This window comes from Rhagoletis zephyria, unplaced genomic scaffold, assembly GCF_001687245.7.
Source record: "Rhagoletis zephyria isolate East Lansing unplaced genomic scaffold, Rhagoletis_zephyria_1.1 Rzeph_scaffold_08010, whole genome shotgun sequence".
Taxonomy (NCBI): domain Eukaryota; kingdom Metazoa; phylum Arthropoda; class Insecta; order Diptera; family Tephritidae; genus Rhagoletis; species Rhagoletis zephyria.
Window position 1 is genome coordinate 1 of NW_016165091.1, and position 15,473 is coordinate 15,473.

The 15,473-nt window shown below is 34.9% G+C and overlaps 1 protein-coding gene across 4 annotated transcripts; it reads right to left on the reverse strand.

The window, feature by feature from the left end:
- Window positions 1–1,906: 1,906 nt before the first annotated feature.
- Window positions 1,907–14,907, reverse strand: LOC108374684 (protein 5NUC-like). Of its 4 annotated transcripts, XR_001849072.1 has the most exons (9): window positions 14,582–14,907; window positions 5,140–5,381; window positions 4,890–5,040; window positions 4,500–4,756; window positions 4,320–4,441; window positions 4,067–4,221; window positions 3,114–3,414; window positions 2,028–2,916; window positions 1,907–1,989 (listed from the first exon to the last, which is right to left on the reverse strand). XR_001849072.1 is itself a non-coding variant. In XM_017630674.1 (8 exons), exons 2-8 carry the CDS (start codon window positions 5,364–5,366, stop codon window positions 2,348–2,350), a joined length of 1,782 nt encoding a protein of 593 aa, XP_017486163.1. In that variant the 5' UTR covers window positions 5,367–5,381; window positions 14,676–14,907; the 3' UTR covers window positions 1,915–2,347. The 4 variants fall into 4 exon arrangements, 3 of the variants coding, with proteins under 3 accessions (XP_017486163.1, XP_017486164.1, XP_017486162.1); XM_017630674.1 differs by having other exon boundaries at window positions 1,915–2,916; window positions 14,676–14,907; XM_017630675.1 differs by having other exon boundaries at window positions 1,915–2,916; window positions 14,604–14,907.
- Between the last annotated feature and the right edge of the window lie 566 nt (window positions 14,908–15,473).

Genomic DNA, 15,473 nt, shown 5'->3' on the forward strand with positions numbered 1-15,473 from the left:
TCTGTGTTGGATTTCAATGCTGACATTATTATCGGTGTTAATGCTGGTTTCTCTGGAGTTGTTTCTCTGGCGATGTATTTTAGCCTCGATGTTCTTTTCTCCGATGCATCGAAACATCGATGTATCGATTTTACTGCTCAAAATTTGCATCCCTAGACCGTTATACTTGAATTTGTTTCACTATATAAAGCTCATACCATTTTCTGCGGCATTCGCCGTTACAAATTCTTAAAGGGCCATAAACCTTCCCTATAATCTTTCCCTCTCCACCTCATCATCGTCCACTTCTCTAAGCCGTATAACTGGACGGTCATGATGAGGGACTTAAGAAATGTGTTTTTCGTTTGTCGATAGACTCAATTATCTACCAGTCCAAAGTTGCACTTGGAAATGCGATTCCATAGCTGTTGTTGTAAAATCAGACAAATTTCCCCAAAGAGTTTTTGGCGAATGATGCTGCAGTGGCAGTCCCTGGCCAGATTTGAATCGGTGTCGTTCCGGTTACATAGACCCGTCTGTTGAGGGAACGGTATTCCATTGTTCGCAGGCGTCAAAGCTGCGAATCTGTTGACTGCCTGTTGCGATTGCAGCTTTTAATGTGCATATCTTGGCTGCAACGGAAAACGTGCCTCCCGTTAAATGACATCACGATCGATTAATGCTGAAACGTGGTGCTGCAGACTACAGTGCTTCCGGCCTTATCAAGTCCATCAGCCCTTATTCGTAAGCCGAGGCTGAATTTCGCGACTACAGGAACAAACCTTCTTTAATTGCCCAACTTGGCATTAAAGTCGCCACGCACGTCTAATAAGTACGATCTAAGAGCTCATAAAAGCGGATTTTAAGGCATCTTACTTCGAGTCGGTTTGTATGCCCGACGACTAGAATTTAAGTGTGCTCTGCCCAATTCACAAGTAAGACTAGCCTGCCTTATGCGCCTACTACGTTTGCATCAGCCTTCTAAGCATCGGCTATTAGGTCTTTTAGAGCGCACTGTCAACGAACTTTTTAGGCCTTATTAGTCTGGCTTTAGGCCTGTTAAATTCACCATAGACCAGGTATTCACAATACGCCAAACATTGAAAGAGATCACAGCTGTTTGATACCAAACGAGGTTTCAGGCGGAATGTACGAGTGAAGAAGATAATATGAGCTGCAGAGCTGAGACATCACCGTGATAGTGTATGGTGCAGAAGCATGGACAGAAATATCATCTGATGAGGCGGCCCTTGGAGTGTTCGAAAAAAATATCCTGAGTTAGGCCTCATCTGCGTCAAGAAGAAGAAAAACAAGTATTTTTCATTTAACTTACCTAAAAAAACATACCCTTTTTTAATACCGCCTGATTCCGTTGCTGCCACAACCAGCAGCCACAGGTTTCAGGTAAACTAAAATTGGTTAATTCTGTAAAAGATTTTTCCACGTTTATATCGCTCGTCTTCAGCTAAGATGGTTCCATAGGTTATCTAGCTCGTACTTATGTTTGTATAAAAGCCTGATTTTACGTGCTGCCTGAAATGGTCCTTATAATTTTTTCAGTAAAAGCTTGTTTACTTACAGATTTCGTTGAATATACATACATATGTATCGTCGGTGATACTGCAAAACGGTATATGTCTATTAGTACCCTTGACACTTATATAATATCTTACTTAGACCGGAATGCATCTGCAAATCGTTACACCCTAATAAACGAATGACAAAACTGTCTACCTTTGTCTGATGAAGATGAACGATTGCCAGAAGCGAACAGATACAGATAACAGATCAATTAAGCACCAGAGGTTTTAAGTGACATAGAATGTTTTGCAGTATCACCAACGATATGTAACTCAGAGTCCATCAGAGTCGAAAGCGCTTTTTTCGAAAAAAAGAAAATCCAAAAGTCTTTTGATCAATAAAAATTATATCACCTGAGTTGATCACTTTTTATTTCATAATATAAAGACGTGTGTATTATGACAAATTATTAGATTTATACATACATATCATATGCATGGAAATATGTAATAAATCGAGTTAACTATTGGGGCTATCACAGAATCCATCGTAGTTTCATTTTTCGTGAAATCCAACGGAAATGCGATCACTGAATCAAAGTATACGCTACGTTCGTGGCTATTCGGATTCAGTGATGGCATTTTCGAAGATTTCACGAATAATCGGGCTTTGGTGGATTCTGTAGTAGCGCTGATTATAAAGAACCAGATATTAGCGATTGAAGTTTAGCTTACTTTTTACATTTACTTTCATATTTAAATTCTGTTTCTTTAATGACAAATTCTACATATTAAAAACGCATATGTACATATGTATCTTTACATAAAAAGCATGCTTTTTCGGAATACTAAAAATATTGACTAATTGAATAATCGATGAAAAGAAACGCAAATATAAGCCAGATAATGGATTTGGGAATTGAGGCGGCAGAGTTTGTTGAATCGATGACGGTAATTCGCCCCTCTATTCCGGGGTAAACAAAGTCGCGATGCTTCAAATACTCGCTAAGCGCTTCATCATCTTCCCATTTCATGACTACTGGTGTAGTGCCATTCTCAACAAGTTCATGTTGATCACCGCCATCTTTTAGGAATTCAGACGTTACAATGCTATAGGTCTTGGAGTCATCCAATGGCTCGTAATCTGGAATTTCACATTCTCCGCAACGTACTTCAACCGATGTCACACGATTGCCCTCCTCGTTTTGGTAGTTGTAGGTAACGTGTAAGCCAGAAAACTGGAGAAATCCACCGCTAGAATCCTTGGTTCGTTTCGTGGCCGACAATTCGAGCGTTGCGCGTAACCTTGTTCCTGATATTTGAATCACATACAGTTTGTTTTTAAATGGTAGAACCGATAAAACGTCATTTGCCGTAATTGAACCATCCGAGCGTTTATCGATGCCGCTACGAATACCTACAGGCACATATTGAAGAAAACTAGAAAACTACTAAAACTACTAATGGCCTTATTTATAAAAAAATAAAGTAGTTTTATAAAAGGTTTATAAATTGAAATATATATGAAAACACCAATTTATAAAGCTCTTTAAATCTACTTAATTTTTTATGAATAAGCTCATAAATGTTTTATATGCTTGTAGGCATACATACCACCACCATTTATGATGGCAATTGGCGCATCCGTCCAGAAAACACCGCCTTGATCTTCCATTACTCGCGCATATACCATAGAATCGGCAATCAAATTACCCAAATTACATTCGTATTGGCGGCAAACGGTAGAGCGACCCTCAAGTTGCACTTTAGTGTGACCTACAATTGAGTTCTCCAGTTCGGTGATGTTCGGGCGGTACACGTCTAGTAGTTGCAGGACATCGTTCTCTCGTGGTACAGATGCATTAAGCAAAATGGGAGTGCCATCGAACTCAATTAGATTTCCATCTTTATCGAACTAATATTATATTGGAATAACTTATTATTCACTGGGCAAAATATGCATTATCAGGGAAGTTCTGCAATTTACTTCCGAGTGAATTTCAACCCAGTAGAGAATTTCAGAAGTTAAAAGCCCTTCCGAAAGGCCTTTCTGAGAGTCAAGAGGCCTTCCACTCTACATTCTATTCTCCTTTCTATTTTGTATGGAGTGGCACAAATTGAAGGGCTTCTTCTTTCGCTACCCATGGAAGGTCTTCCAGAAGGGCTCTTATAGGACGTACTTTAGAAGGCCTTTTGGAGGAGTTTTTTTAAAGTCGCTTCCTTAATTTATAAAAATTATAGATCTTTGAAGTATTTTTTTTAAGGATATATCAAATATGTGTTATTGCAACTTAAAATGTTTATTAAACTTCATTTGTAATGCTCAATAATATAAATTTATGCATTCGCGTAAATTGTAAATGGATAAGCCCTCCTAGAAGGCATGCAAGGAAGCACTTTTTTCCGCCCTTCTTGGATAGGCCCCTTAGAATGGCTTTACTTAAGAAGGCCTACCAAAATTATCTTCTGGGAACCCCATTCGATTTGAATTCAAAGTGACTTGGATTGAAATTCACTCGGAGCCTGGCTGTACACGTATGCACTTAAATGCAGCGAATTTTCTGTACCTGTAGGTGAAGTTTGCCTAGATATTTAGTGTAGGCATATGCTTGTACTACTGGTACTTCCTTGCCGCTGCTCTGCTTGACAATTGTCGGATAGGGGCCCTCACTACGCTCCACATCAGGTTCAGTACCGGTGTAAAGGAAAGAGTGGGTGTGGCCTGCAACGATATGAGTACAAATTGTGAGCTGTAAGCAATGATAAATCCCGCAATTTATTTGGCAATATATTCTTTCGAAATCCATCAAAAAATCTTACCACCAATGACAACATCAACCTCTGGGCATTTTGCGGCTATTTCCTGATCTCGTTGGTAACCAGAATGACCCAAGGCTATAATGATGTTTATGCCTTGAGCCTTTAATTTTGCAGCCTCTTCACTAAACGAAAAGTCACGATCGATAAGTTGCTTAATTATAAGAAATATATACTACTCACTTAATACTCTCAACTTCATCCAAAAAATCAATTGTATTCGATGTGACTAAATACTTGGTGTCCGGAGTCAAATAACCGATTACACCAATTTTGGTTCCATTGACTTCGAGCACAGTTGAGTTCATCAAGTGCTGCGAAGCGGCCATTTCCGGTTCCTTACTAAGGTCCAAGTTACATGTTAGAACGGGAAAATTCACATTCCTCAAGAATGGAATCAAACCCTCGACTTTTTCGTCAAATTCATGATTGCCCAATGACTGAAAATATGATTATAAGAAAAAATACGAGAAATGTGATTTAAAATTTCTGTGGATATATATGTCTATGTATGTATGTATGTATGTATGTATGTATGTATAGAAATACTGATAAATTCTCAAATTTTCTTACGATCGCGTCCGGCTCCAAAATGTTCAAAAAGGCTGCGCTAATATTATCCTTAAATATAGCGAACCATGGTGTACCGGTATAAGTGTCGCCTGCGTTCAAATATACCACCGGTAAACCACCTTCTTCTGCTTCTTTTCGATGTTTACGCACTCTATTTTTTCAATGGGAAATTAAAGATAATTTAATGCCTTGGAAATCAGATATGTATGTACATATGTATGTATGTATTTTTATAGGTCTCTGAACTCACTCGTAGGCGACTCGTGCAAAGCCTCCATAGCATTTATTTGAATTGGCGTCTTCTTTTGCACACGTGCCACCATTAACGTTAGTCTGCTCGAAACGGGCATGCATATCGTTGTTATGCAGCACTAGGAACTCAGTGGCCACAAAGGCTTTTCCATCGATTGGGTTTGCATGTGATTCACACAGCAAAGTGGCATAAGCGACCAGCAAACCTAAAATTATCTTGGCCATATCTTTGGTTCAATACTGAAAAAGTTAAACGCAATTTTTTGTTAGGAAAGATGGAAAAAAACAACAAAGTCAACAACAAAACGTGGTACAAAGCTGAAAAAAACATTACTTAAAAGTAAATATTATTACGCCACAATACAATAACAAAAATGTTATTTGAGCAAATCTTAAAGCCTTATTCTGTATTACAAACGATAGGCAACAACACGCACGATTCGTCTGCATACGACAACATCTCTGATTGCGATTTTATTACTCTATCGGTCGTCTTCGTCTTGCTTTTCATATATTACGTTGCTAATTAGGAACGAAATTCAAAATGATACTGTTTGCAAATTATGTTTATTTTTTTATTTTTAATAATATTCATTTAAAATATAATTCAATCTGTAACAGAAACCACAATAATAACAGTTTCAAAGTTTGCAAAAATTGCAAAAAAATTAATTAAACTTCAAAAAATTGTAACCAAAATTTCAAAATTTTTAATCAGAATATTTAGAAAATTTTCGGGTATGCAGTTCTGTAGCCCATTCAATTGTAGTCTAAGAAAACGCTAGTCTCAAGTTGTTAAAAATTACCGTTAATTTTTTAGATTTTTTTTATGAAAAAAAATCCGCAACACCCTCCACAAAAAATATTTTTTTTAAATCAACGGTAATTTTTAACAACTTGAGACTTGCACTTTCTTAGACTACAATTGAATGGGCCACAGAACCCAAAAATTTTCTAAATATAAATTTAAAAATTTAGATGAAAATTTTTTGAAGTTTGATAATATTTTTTTTGCAAATTTTGCAAGCTTTAAAACTTTTTTATTGTAGTTTCTGTTACTTCAATTTGTCATTGTAAATGAAAATTATTGAAAATAAAAAACTAACATAATTTCAAACAATTGGTTTGTTCCACAAGCTACTTGTAGAAAAACTCGAGCAAAGTTCAAACTGTCAGCGTATATCAAAAAAAACTCTGAAACTTACTTGTGGAACGCGTATGTGTAACTCGAAGTGACTTCAAGTAGCTTGCGGAACAAACCTAATATCATTTTGAATTTCGTTGCTAATTAGTTGATCACATCTGTATATGTAAATGTACTTACATATATACATACATATGCATATTTTAAATGTGTGAATTATGTGTACATACCTACAGAGAGTAAAGATAATATTTTTATGAAATTGCCTCTTTAAAAAGCTTTTTAAATATATTTTTCTTTGTATCTTTCATTGAAAAATATCTAAAACCAAAAATATATATCGAGTGACTGTTCAAATATCACATTATTTGAGTGTAGTGCAAATTTGTTAACTACCACTTAATTTAGTTATAGTGAAACCAAATAGCACTTTTTATTAGTAGTGAGTATATTTTCAAAGTTGTATATAAAATCCTTAATCCGCGTATTTTTTGTCTTAACAACTTTTCCTGTATACATAAACTTGTGATTTACTCACATTATTCACGGCTAATTTAGCGGGTGAACCGATCTTAAACAGAACTTGGGCACGTGTAAGTGGTCTAATCTGCTCTGCGAAAGGAGAGCTGGACGGCGTGAATTATGACCGCTAATTACACTTTGGGCTGCGCTATCACGCACATACTAATCTACGTTATACGATCATATATATGCACATACATATATTACCGTTATCATAATAGCCAGCGTTTTGGGCAATAAAAGTGACAATCTCGAGAGCTATAATGTCGATAACATTAAAGGTAAACTGTTTTCACAGTCAGATGTACATATTTTTGCCATATATAAAATAATGACATCTTATTTGTGAAAATTCTCGTGTTTTTCTTCTTAGTTAATGAAATATTCTCCCAGGTAGTTTTCCCAGCATTGACATCTCGATTCCAGCAGGTACCACATTTTGGGCAGATTCGAAATTCGGAAACTTTGACGCAATGAATTTTCTTGACTATTATTACCATCTGATGGTAAAAAAAAAACAAAAAATATACAATAGACCAGGAGTATAATATGCTGCGAAAAAACCTCAAGTTGTACGATAGTTCGGTCGATTTTTTTTTTTTGTGGAAAACGGGAATAAATTTCTGACTGCGAATCTTGATTTTTGATTTGATTTGGAATTTTGATGCAATCCTGAGTTATTTGGTAATCCTGACAATAAACCTGATTTACGATATAATGACGACGGAATTTGGATGTAATCCTGACAATAAACCTAACTTGGAAACACTCCCCCAAATTAGTCTAATCGGAAATTCCACCGTTCCAGACCGATTCAGTTGAATCTGGTTCAAGGACACCGTGATACTACATCGATAGGTTTACGTGTTTTTCATTCCAGCCTTGAAATATTTGGCACAGAATTTGCATGTGGAGGACATAATTTAACGCATCCGCGGATTTGGCATTTTGATATAACGATAGATGGCAAGCACCCAAAAGAACAAAGCCACATCAGCTCATCCGTACTTAAAGTTTTTTTTTAGTTGCTATATTTAATTCTTAATTAAAAAAAGTAGTGGAATTTTTTTAAGTTCTTATTTTTGCTAGCGCTAACTGAAAAATGAAGATAGAAGGCTGACATTTTGCCACAATTATTTTTTATGACCGACAACGACATTTTCGTTTTATATGACACAGTCTATTATTTCTCGGTCAGAGGGGTCTTTCCGTGGAAATAGCCATTTGCGGGTGCATGTTTGTACGCACTCTAAACACAGTTTCGCGTTAAGTGTTTAATTTACTTGTGAACATATGTATCTATGTACATATATAGACATCTTCAATGCAAAAAACCCTAGCTGGCAAATTTGAAATGTTACATGAGAAGCATTGAGAGCAAAAAAAATTAAAAAAATGTCAATAATCTTGTAGCTTTTAAAACATGGCTTTTAAATTTTTGGTGTGGTAAAAGAGAGCGAATCAACGGAACGTTAAACAAATGTATTTCAGGAAAAATTTAAAATAAGGCCTTTTGCATGAAAGATACATATGTACATATAACACCCGTGTATTTGCACACTTGTGTTAGGTTTTTAAATACCTGCAGCTGAACTTATATTTGTTTAATTTGAACATCAATATTTGAGTCGGATATAAGAAACACTTGCCAGACGATAATTTAGGTAGGCCTTCTTAAGTAAAGCCCTGTGAAAGACTTAACCAAGAAGGGCTAAACATTAGAAATGAATTTTAAGTTGAAATAAAACTTATTTTCTGTGAACCTTAAACAAGTATGCTCTTTATGAATCCTTCTTCTTCTTTATTGGCCTAGTCAAAAACAGCACGCTAGTCGTTTCTCTTCTGTGGCAACTGACGCCAATTGGAAATGCCAAGTGAATCCAAGTCCTTCTCCACCTGGTCTTTCCAACGCAGGGAGGCCTTCCTCTTCCTGTTATCAGCATCGCGACCTGCGTTTAGTACTTTCAGAGCTGGAGCGTTTCTATCCATTCGAACGACATGACCTAGCCAGCGTAGCCGCTGAATTTAATTCGTGCAGGTCATCATTAAATCGTCTAAATCGCTAACGCGCAAAGGTCCATGCCTCCGCGCCATACACCAGCACAGGATCTTTTTAGAATTAAAATAAGTTAATTGTAAAAACAAATATTTTTAAAGCAAGCTATCTAAATATCAACGAAATCGGACCAAAAATACTGGTTTGCCAAATACATATCGACTTGTGCGCCACCTATCGGCAAAATTTTTAGTGGAGTTATTCATTTCCATGTAGTTAATATACGTTCTAAATATGAACGAAATCGGATTATAAATACGGGGTTTTTAAATATCTCGACTCCTGCGCCACCTATAGGATTAACTCATCTTTCGTAATGCATTGTCATCGGAGTCTGAGCCAACTGTGAAGATTCAAGTCTCTAGGTCATAGGAAAGTTGATCAAAAATTGATTGCAAGATTTGCTCCTAACAAACATACATGCATGCATATTTATTACACACATACATACACAGCAAGTTAAATAAAAGCTTGTAAAAAGCATAATTTCTCCAAAAGGCCTACTGAGGCTACATACGTTCTACAAAACCCTTTGGAAAATAATTCCATGGATTGTGAAAGCAGAAGCCCTTCAATTTGCCCAACTCCATATAGGAAAGAAGGGAGTAGAGCAGCCAGAATGGAGGGCCTCTTATTTGTCATGAAGACCTTTGAGCTCCTAAAAATATCTACTGGGTTGACATAACAACAGCAACAATACCGGTTTAGTTGCAGATAACTGGTAGATATATACACTTCGCTTCACGTGAATAGATACATTTCATCCAATTAAAACGAAAATGAAATGAATAAGATATACATACATACATATGTACATCAGCTTTGATCTTCGAAAAACCAGTGGGTCTATTCAAGTGAAGCAGTATGTGCTTTGCACACATACTAGGTGTCAGAAATGAGGCAGTTCAAGACTGTTGACTGAAAGCGAAAACACCTTGTTAATGAAAGCTTCCAAACCTAAAGTGGGATGAAAAATGTTCTGTGGTACATATTCAAAGCAATGAAAATAAGCCCAACATTATACATAATTACATATGTATGTATGTATGTGTGTATATATGTACATATGTATGTATCTATGTCTATATTCCCTGTTTTCGCTGGGCACTTTTGCCACAATTTTTAACAACAAATCGGTGGAATGCCGCTTTTGCGTGTCACTTCCTTTAATAATTGATTACTTTTTTGGGGCGCCTATTTAAAAATGCAAAGAATAGCACTTTCCTAAAAAGGCTTGCCGCACACGGTCTTAGAAATTAATTAGCGAACTACTTACTACATGAGTAAAAAGCGAAATGTTTTATTTTAATTACAAAATTATTTGTATATGTACTTTGAAGAGTGCGAGTGAAGTCATCTCGCACCTCCCACACTTTTATCGCCAAAAACATCCTAAAGTACCTTTTAGGAAATAAGCGCTATGTACATATGTATGTAATTATTTCAATAACTCTAAAATTGTAGTAACTAATGTCGCATTTCCAGTAGGCATTGAAATAACAAAAAATGTATGCAATTTAAAATATGCCAGGTGGAAATGAACGATTATTTTTTAACGTCCAACTTTGTCATTTGCCATTTTTGCCATTTAATGCGTAGTGGAAATCCAGCATAAGAGAGGGGGCATTGTTGTGTTTTTTTGCAAGGAATTACAATAAAACATTGCTATGATCTTTGAACAATTTTTTTTTTAGTTTTTAGTTAAAATAGTTGAAAACAATTTTTTTTAAGTAATTTATATGGAATATAGAAATCTGCGATGCACGTCCTTTTAAGCTTAATATTACCATCTTTTGACATCCCCCAGGATGGGGGGTAAAAAATAAAATTGTCGATTTTTTTGAATCAGTCTAATACACATGTGTACATAAAGCCAACTTGCGAAAATTATTAATTACACGCTAATTAGATCATAATGGGCACTTTCAAATATGTATCTTTAAAATTGGAAAGATACTTTTCGTATTTGTTGCTTGAAAATAATTAAATGCGTATGTGCATTACATAACATAGAAACACCCTATCTAACATTTTTAATAAATCTTTATACAAACTAAAGTTCTTCAGTTGCGAGTTTCTTCATTACAATGGCTTTTAGTAGTNCTTAAAGTACCTTTTAGGAAATAAGCGCTATGTACATATGTATGTAATTACTTCAATAACTCTAAAATTGTAGTAACTAATGTCGCATTGAAATAACAAAAAATGTATGCAATTTAAAAAATGCCAGGTGGAAATGAACGATTATTTTTTAATGTCCAACTTTGTCATTTGCCATTTTTGCCATTTAATGCGTAGTGGAAATCAAGCATAAGAGCGGGGGCATTGTTGTGGTTTTTTGCAAGGAATTACAATAAAACATTGCTATGATCTTTGAACATCTTTTTTTTAGTTTTTATTTAAAATAGTTGAAAACAATTTTTTTTAAGTAATTTATATAGAATATAGAAATCTGCGATGCACGTCCTTTTAAGCTTAATATTAAGGGGGGCGCTTTCAACAGGCCATCTTTTGACATCCCCCAGGATGGGGGGTTAAAAAAAAAATTGTCGATTTTTTTGAATCAGTCTAATACACATGTGTACATAAAGCCAACTTGCGAAAATTATTAATTACACGCTAATTAGATCATAATGGGCACTTTCAAATATGTATCTTTAAAATTGGAAAGATACTTTTCGTATTTGTTGCTTGAAAATAATTAAATACGTATGTGCATTACATAACATAGAAACACCCTATCTAACATTTTTAATAAATCTTTATACAAACTAAAGTTCTTTAGTTGCGAGTTTCTTCATTACAATGGCTTTTAGTAGTTGATTTTAAATTCGATTAAGTCTTTAGTGAGTAATTGCACTTTAACCTACCAAAATTTAATGGGCTATAGAACTGCATACCCAAAACTTTTCTAAAAATTTTTAATAACAAGTTTGAAATTCTAGTAAAAATTTGTTGAATTTTTATAATTTTGTACAGAGTTTGCAGTTTATTACATAATGAGTTATACTTTTACAAATATATTTAAAATGAAATAAACAAAAGAGTATAGCCTAAACAAGTCTGTTTTGTTTCTGTCGCTACATACATACATATAGGTAAATATGTACATACATCTATCGCCATCAGATTCGTCTCAACCAGAGTTAAGAAGGTTTCAAAAAAAAATTTAAATTTTAGAGGCTGCAGACATACATATGTATGTATGTATGCACATATGTACATATATGTATGAATATACACTAAATTCATTTCTTGTATACGATAAAATTTGGAGAACAAGACATTGTGAACCGGTTTCAAAAATTCGTATCAGTCATGCTATAAGTACAGTATGTATACACTGGTGGCCCGTTAATTAGAAACGATTTTCTTTTTCAAGTTTTGCCCATCTATTTTTATTTATTATTTTTAATCTATTTTGTTAGGAAAATATAGTGCATGCTACAACAAAAATCATGTATCTCAAAGCTTTCAACTTTGTATAAGGTTTATAGTAATTTGACGAAGTTTGAAAAATGGACATCAGAATTTCAAGTTTTTTTTTTTTTGATCTTCTAGAAATGATTTGGGTATGCAGTTTTGTAGCCCATTCAATATTAGTATAATATTAAGCAAGTTTGAATTAACTCAAAAATAACGTTGATTATTGAGAATTTTTTTCGCTGACTATGTTAAGCGATTTCTTCCATACAAAGTATGTTCAAAAGTTTTTTTTTTTGTATGGGAGAAAATGAGCAACACCGCTAACAAAATAAATTCTCAAAAATCCACGAGATTTTTCAGCTAATTCAAACTTGCACAATATTATACTAAAATTGAATGGGCTATAAAACTGCAATAAAATTTCTAGAAATTCCAGTTAAACCGTTTGAAATGTTGATGCCCTGAGTTTTCAGCAAAAAACACAACCGACTTCAATTCCCATATAAAAATTTAGGAGTACCGTTATATTTTCACATGATCCAATGTTCGAATCTAAACCAAATTAGTATGGGGTCACCTGTGAGACACTACCTTTCTGATAGAAAAAGAATTATCGAAGTAAAAAGGCTAATTCAATTTTAATACAGTGCAAGTTTAAAATGGCTCAAAATTTGCGTTAATTATTTTTTTTTCTCTGAAGGTGTTTAAATTTTTCTTCCATATAAAGCATGCTCAAATAATCTTATACGGAAGAAAATGCCAGGCACCATCAGCAAAATAAAAAATATTAAAAATCAACGCGACTCCTTAGTTATTTGAAACTTACCAAAATTGAATAAAAAAGTTGGTTAAATTTTAAAAATTTTTGTAGATAGTTTGAAAGTACATACATATGTACGTATTTCGATGTTTGTATGCCATGGCGATCATTTGCCATACTGTGCGCCACAAAGTCAAGGAAACAAACTAAACAAACAAAAATATCTGCCAGTGGCTAAATCCGAAAGTGTGGAGAAATAAAAATAAAAAGTTTAACAAATGCACACATAAATTTCTATATTTGTCACAATAGATCAAAGGTTCCCAAACTTTTTCTTCTCGCAGACCCCTACCAAAAATTTTTTGGTTTTGGTGCTATATTTCAAACATTTTCCCAAAGCTCGTCAAAAAATGTGAAGATTAAATCTAGCGATGGAAATTTGCATCGCGGCTGAGCTCCAAACCTAAATTTTGCAATTGCAAAAATAAAAATGGTATATTTTCTTGTGTTCTATTTATTAAAATATTGTGATAACACACTTGCAAGTTTTTAAAAAAACAGAGGTCTTGCTCTGAGGAGTCACATGTTTTAAGAGCACTTTGATACTGGCGTTATTCACATTCTCTTCATCATAAACTCCTCACATGTTCGAGTCATTCATGAATTTGCATGTGGCGTATTTGTAAAATATTTTATTTGTGTTTTTGTATGGCATTGCTTTTATTTTTATCGCTCCGAGTTTTAAAGTGTTGCGAAAAATATTTATCACTCACTGTTGCTTTAATGAGTTTATCAACGATGCAAATTACTGTGTTATGAAAGCAAGATAAGCAAAAGGAACAGAACGCTCTTTATGAGAAGTAGTTTTTTTTTAATGGCATAAAATTTTGGCGAACTCCGTCTTAAAAAACACTTAGTTTTGTCGGAACCAGACACAAAAGAACCCGTGCAGAAAATGGCACTCGGACTACATGCCGTCCATAGTACTGTTTTCATGTCCCTTGTAATCATTGTTAAATCTGCACGATTTACGAATACACCTAAGCAGATTATTGGGTGTCAAGAGCTCAGATGTTCGTCTCTCAACACATCGCAGCCAAATGTCTTTATACATAATTCTTGCAAAAGCGGGAGAGAAGCAAATTCAGAGTAAAGCAAGATGGCCAAATCTGCCGCCAGCAATTTCCGCCTCGCCCCACTCAGTGTTAACCGGTTACGGTTATACGGTTTGTCAAAAACTACCGAAAAATTTGGTATTTTATTTTCTCCCTTATTTTTTTTGGAGTGTATTATCTGCCTACATTGAAAGATAAAGCCAAGCAACCTTTTTTGTTCTTTACTATCAAAGCAAGATAAATTTTCGTGGACCCCACTTTCAACTCGTGAACCCTCATATTTTTTTCACGCCAACGTAGATCCCCGTCGAGACCCCGGGGGTCCACCTCGACCACTTTGGGAATCACTGCACTAGATATTGCCGATGCAGACACGGCGAATTTCGATAGGTGGATAACATTGCAATGCTGACTTACCTACAGATGCACAATTACATACATTTGTCATTTACGAGGTAAAAAACATCTGTGTAAATACGAAAATGTAAATGGTATTTGTGTTATCACTCACTTATAGTTACATGTATGCACAAGAATAAAAAAAATTTTGGATATTCTAAAACTGTTTGAAAAATGAAATGTTTGCACTCTCAGTCAATTTTGACCACTAATGATACTTTTGTAGCACTTCAAACAATGCCACACGATCAAAACAACCCGGCAACTGGTCACTACATGTACACGAGCACCGCAACCAGACAAACCAGTGCCAATGACTCCACTAGACGTTTTGATACAAATTTTGTCTTTTGCGCCACTCGGAGTCAAAACTCGCTCAGGCGCACAGCCACATGCACACACATTCATACATACATACAAGAAATGTGAAGAGAAGAGCAAGGCATTACCGCGTGTCTCTACTGGCTATTCTCAATTATAATTTTGTTTTTTGAAAAAAGAATATTGTTGCTTCTCGTGCCAAGTATCGTTAGGCGCTCTCAAACAGCATTGTTTGGCACCACTAGTTTTTGAAAAAAAAAGGCTAAAAGTGATAACCCTAATATGAATACATATGTACCTACATACATATGTATGTATATGTATATGTACATTAGGCTGCATCACTCCCCATACAAAGAAAAATCGGTACTGTGTTTCCATTGGAATTATAAAATCTATTATATTTTAAGACGCCCACCAAAATATTTCGGAAAATACTAAGATTTGCGTGAGCTGGACCGATTTGAAAATACCTCCAAAAAGGGAATTTTTTTTTTGAATAAAAATAGTTTCTCAAAGATAAAAAAAATCCCCTCAAATGACAAAAATTTCAACGGAATCGTATTAATGAGATTTTTGATGCTGTTTT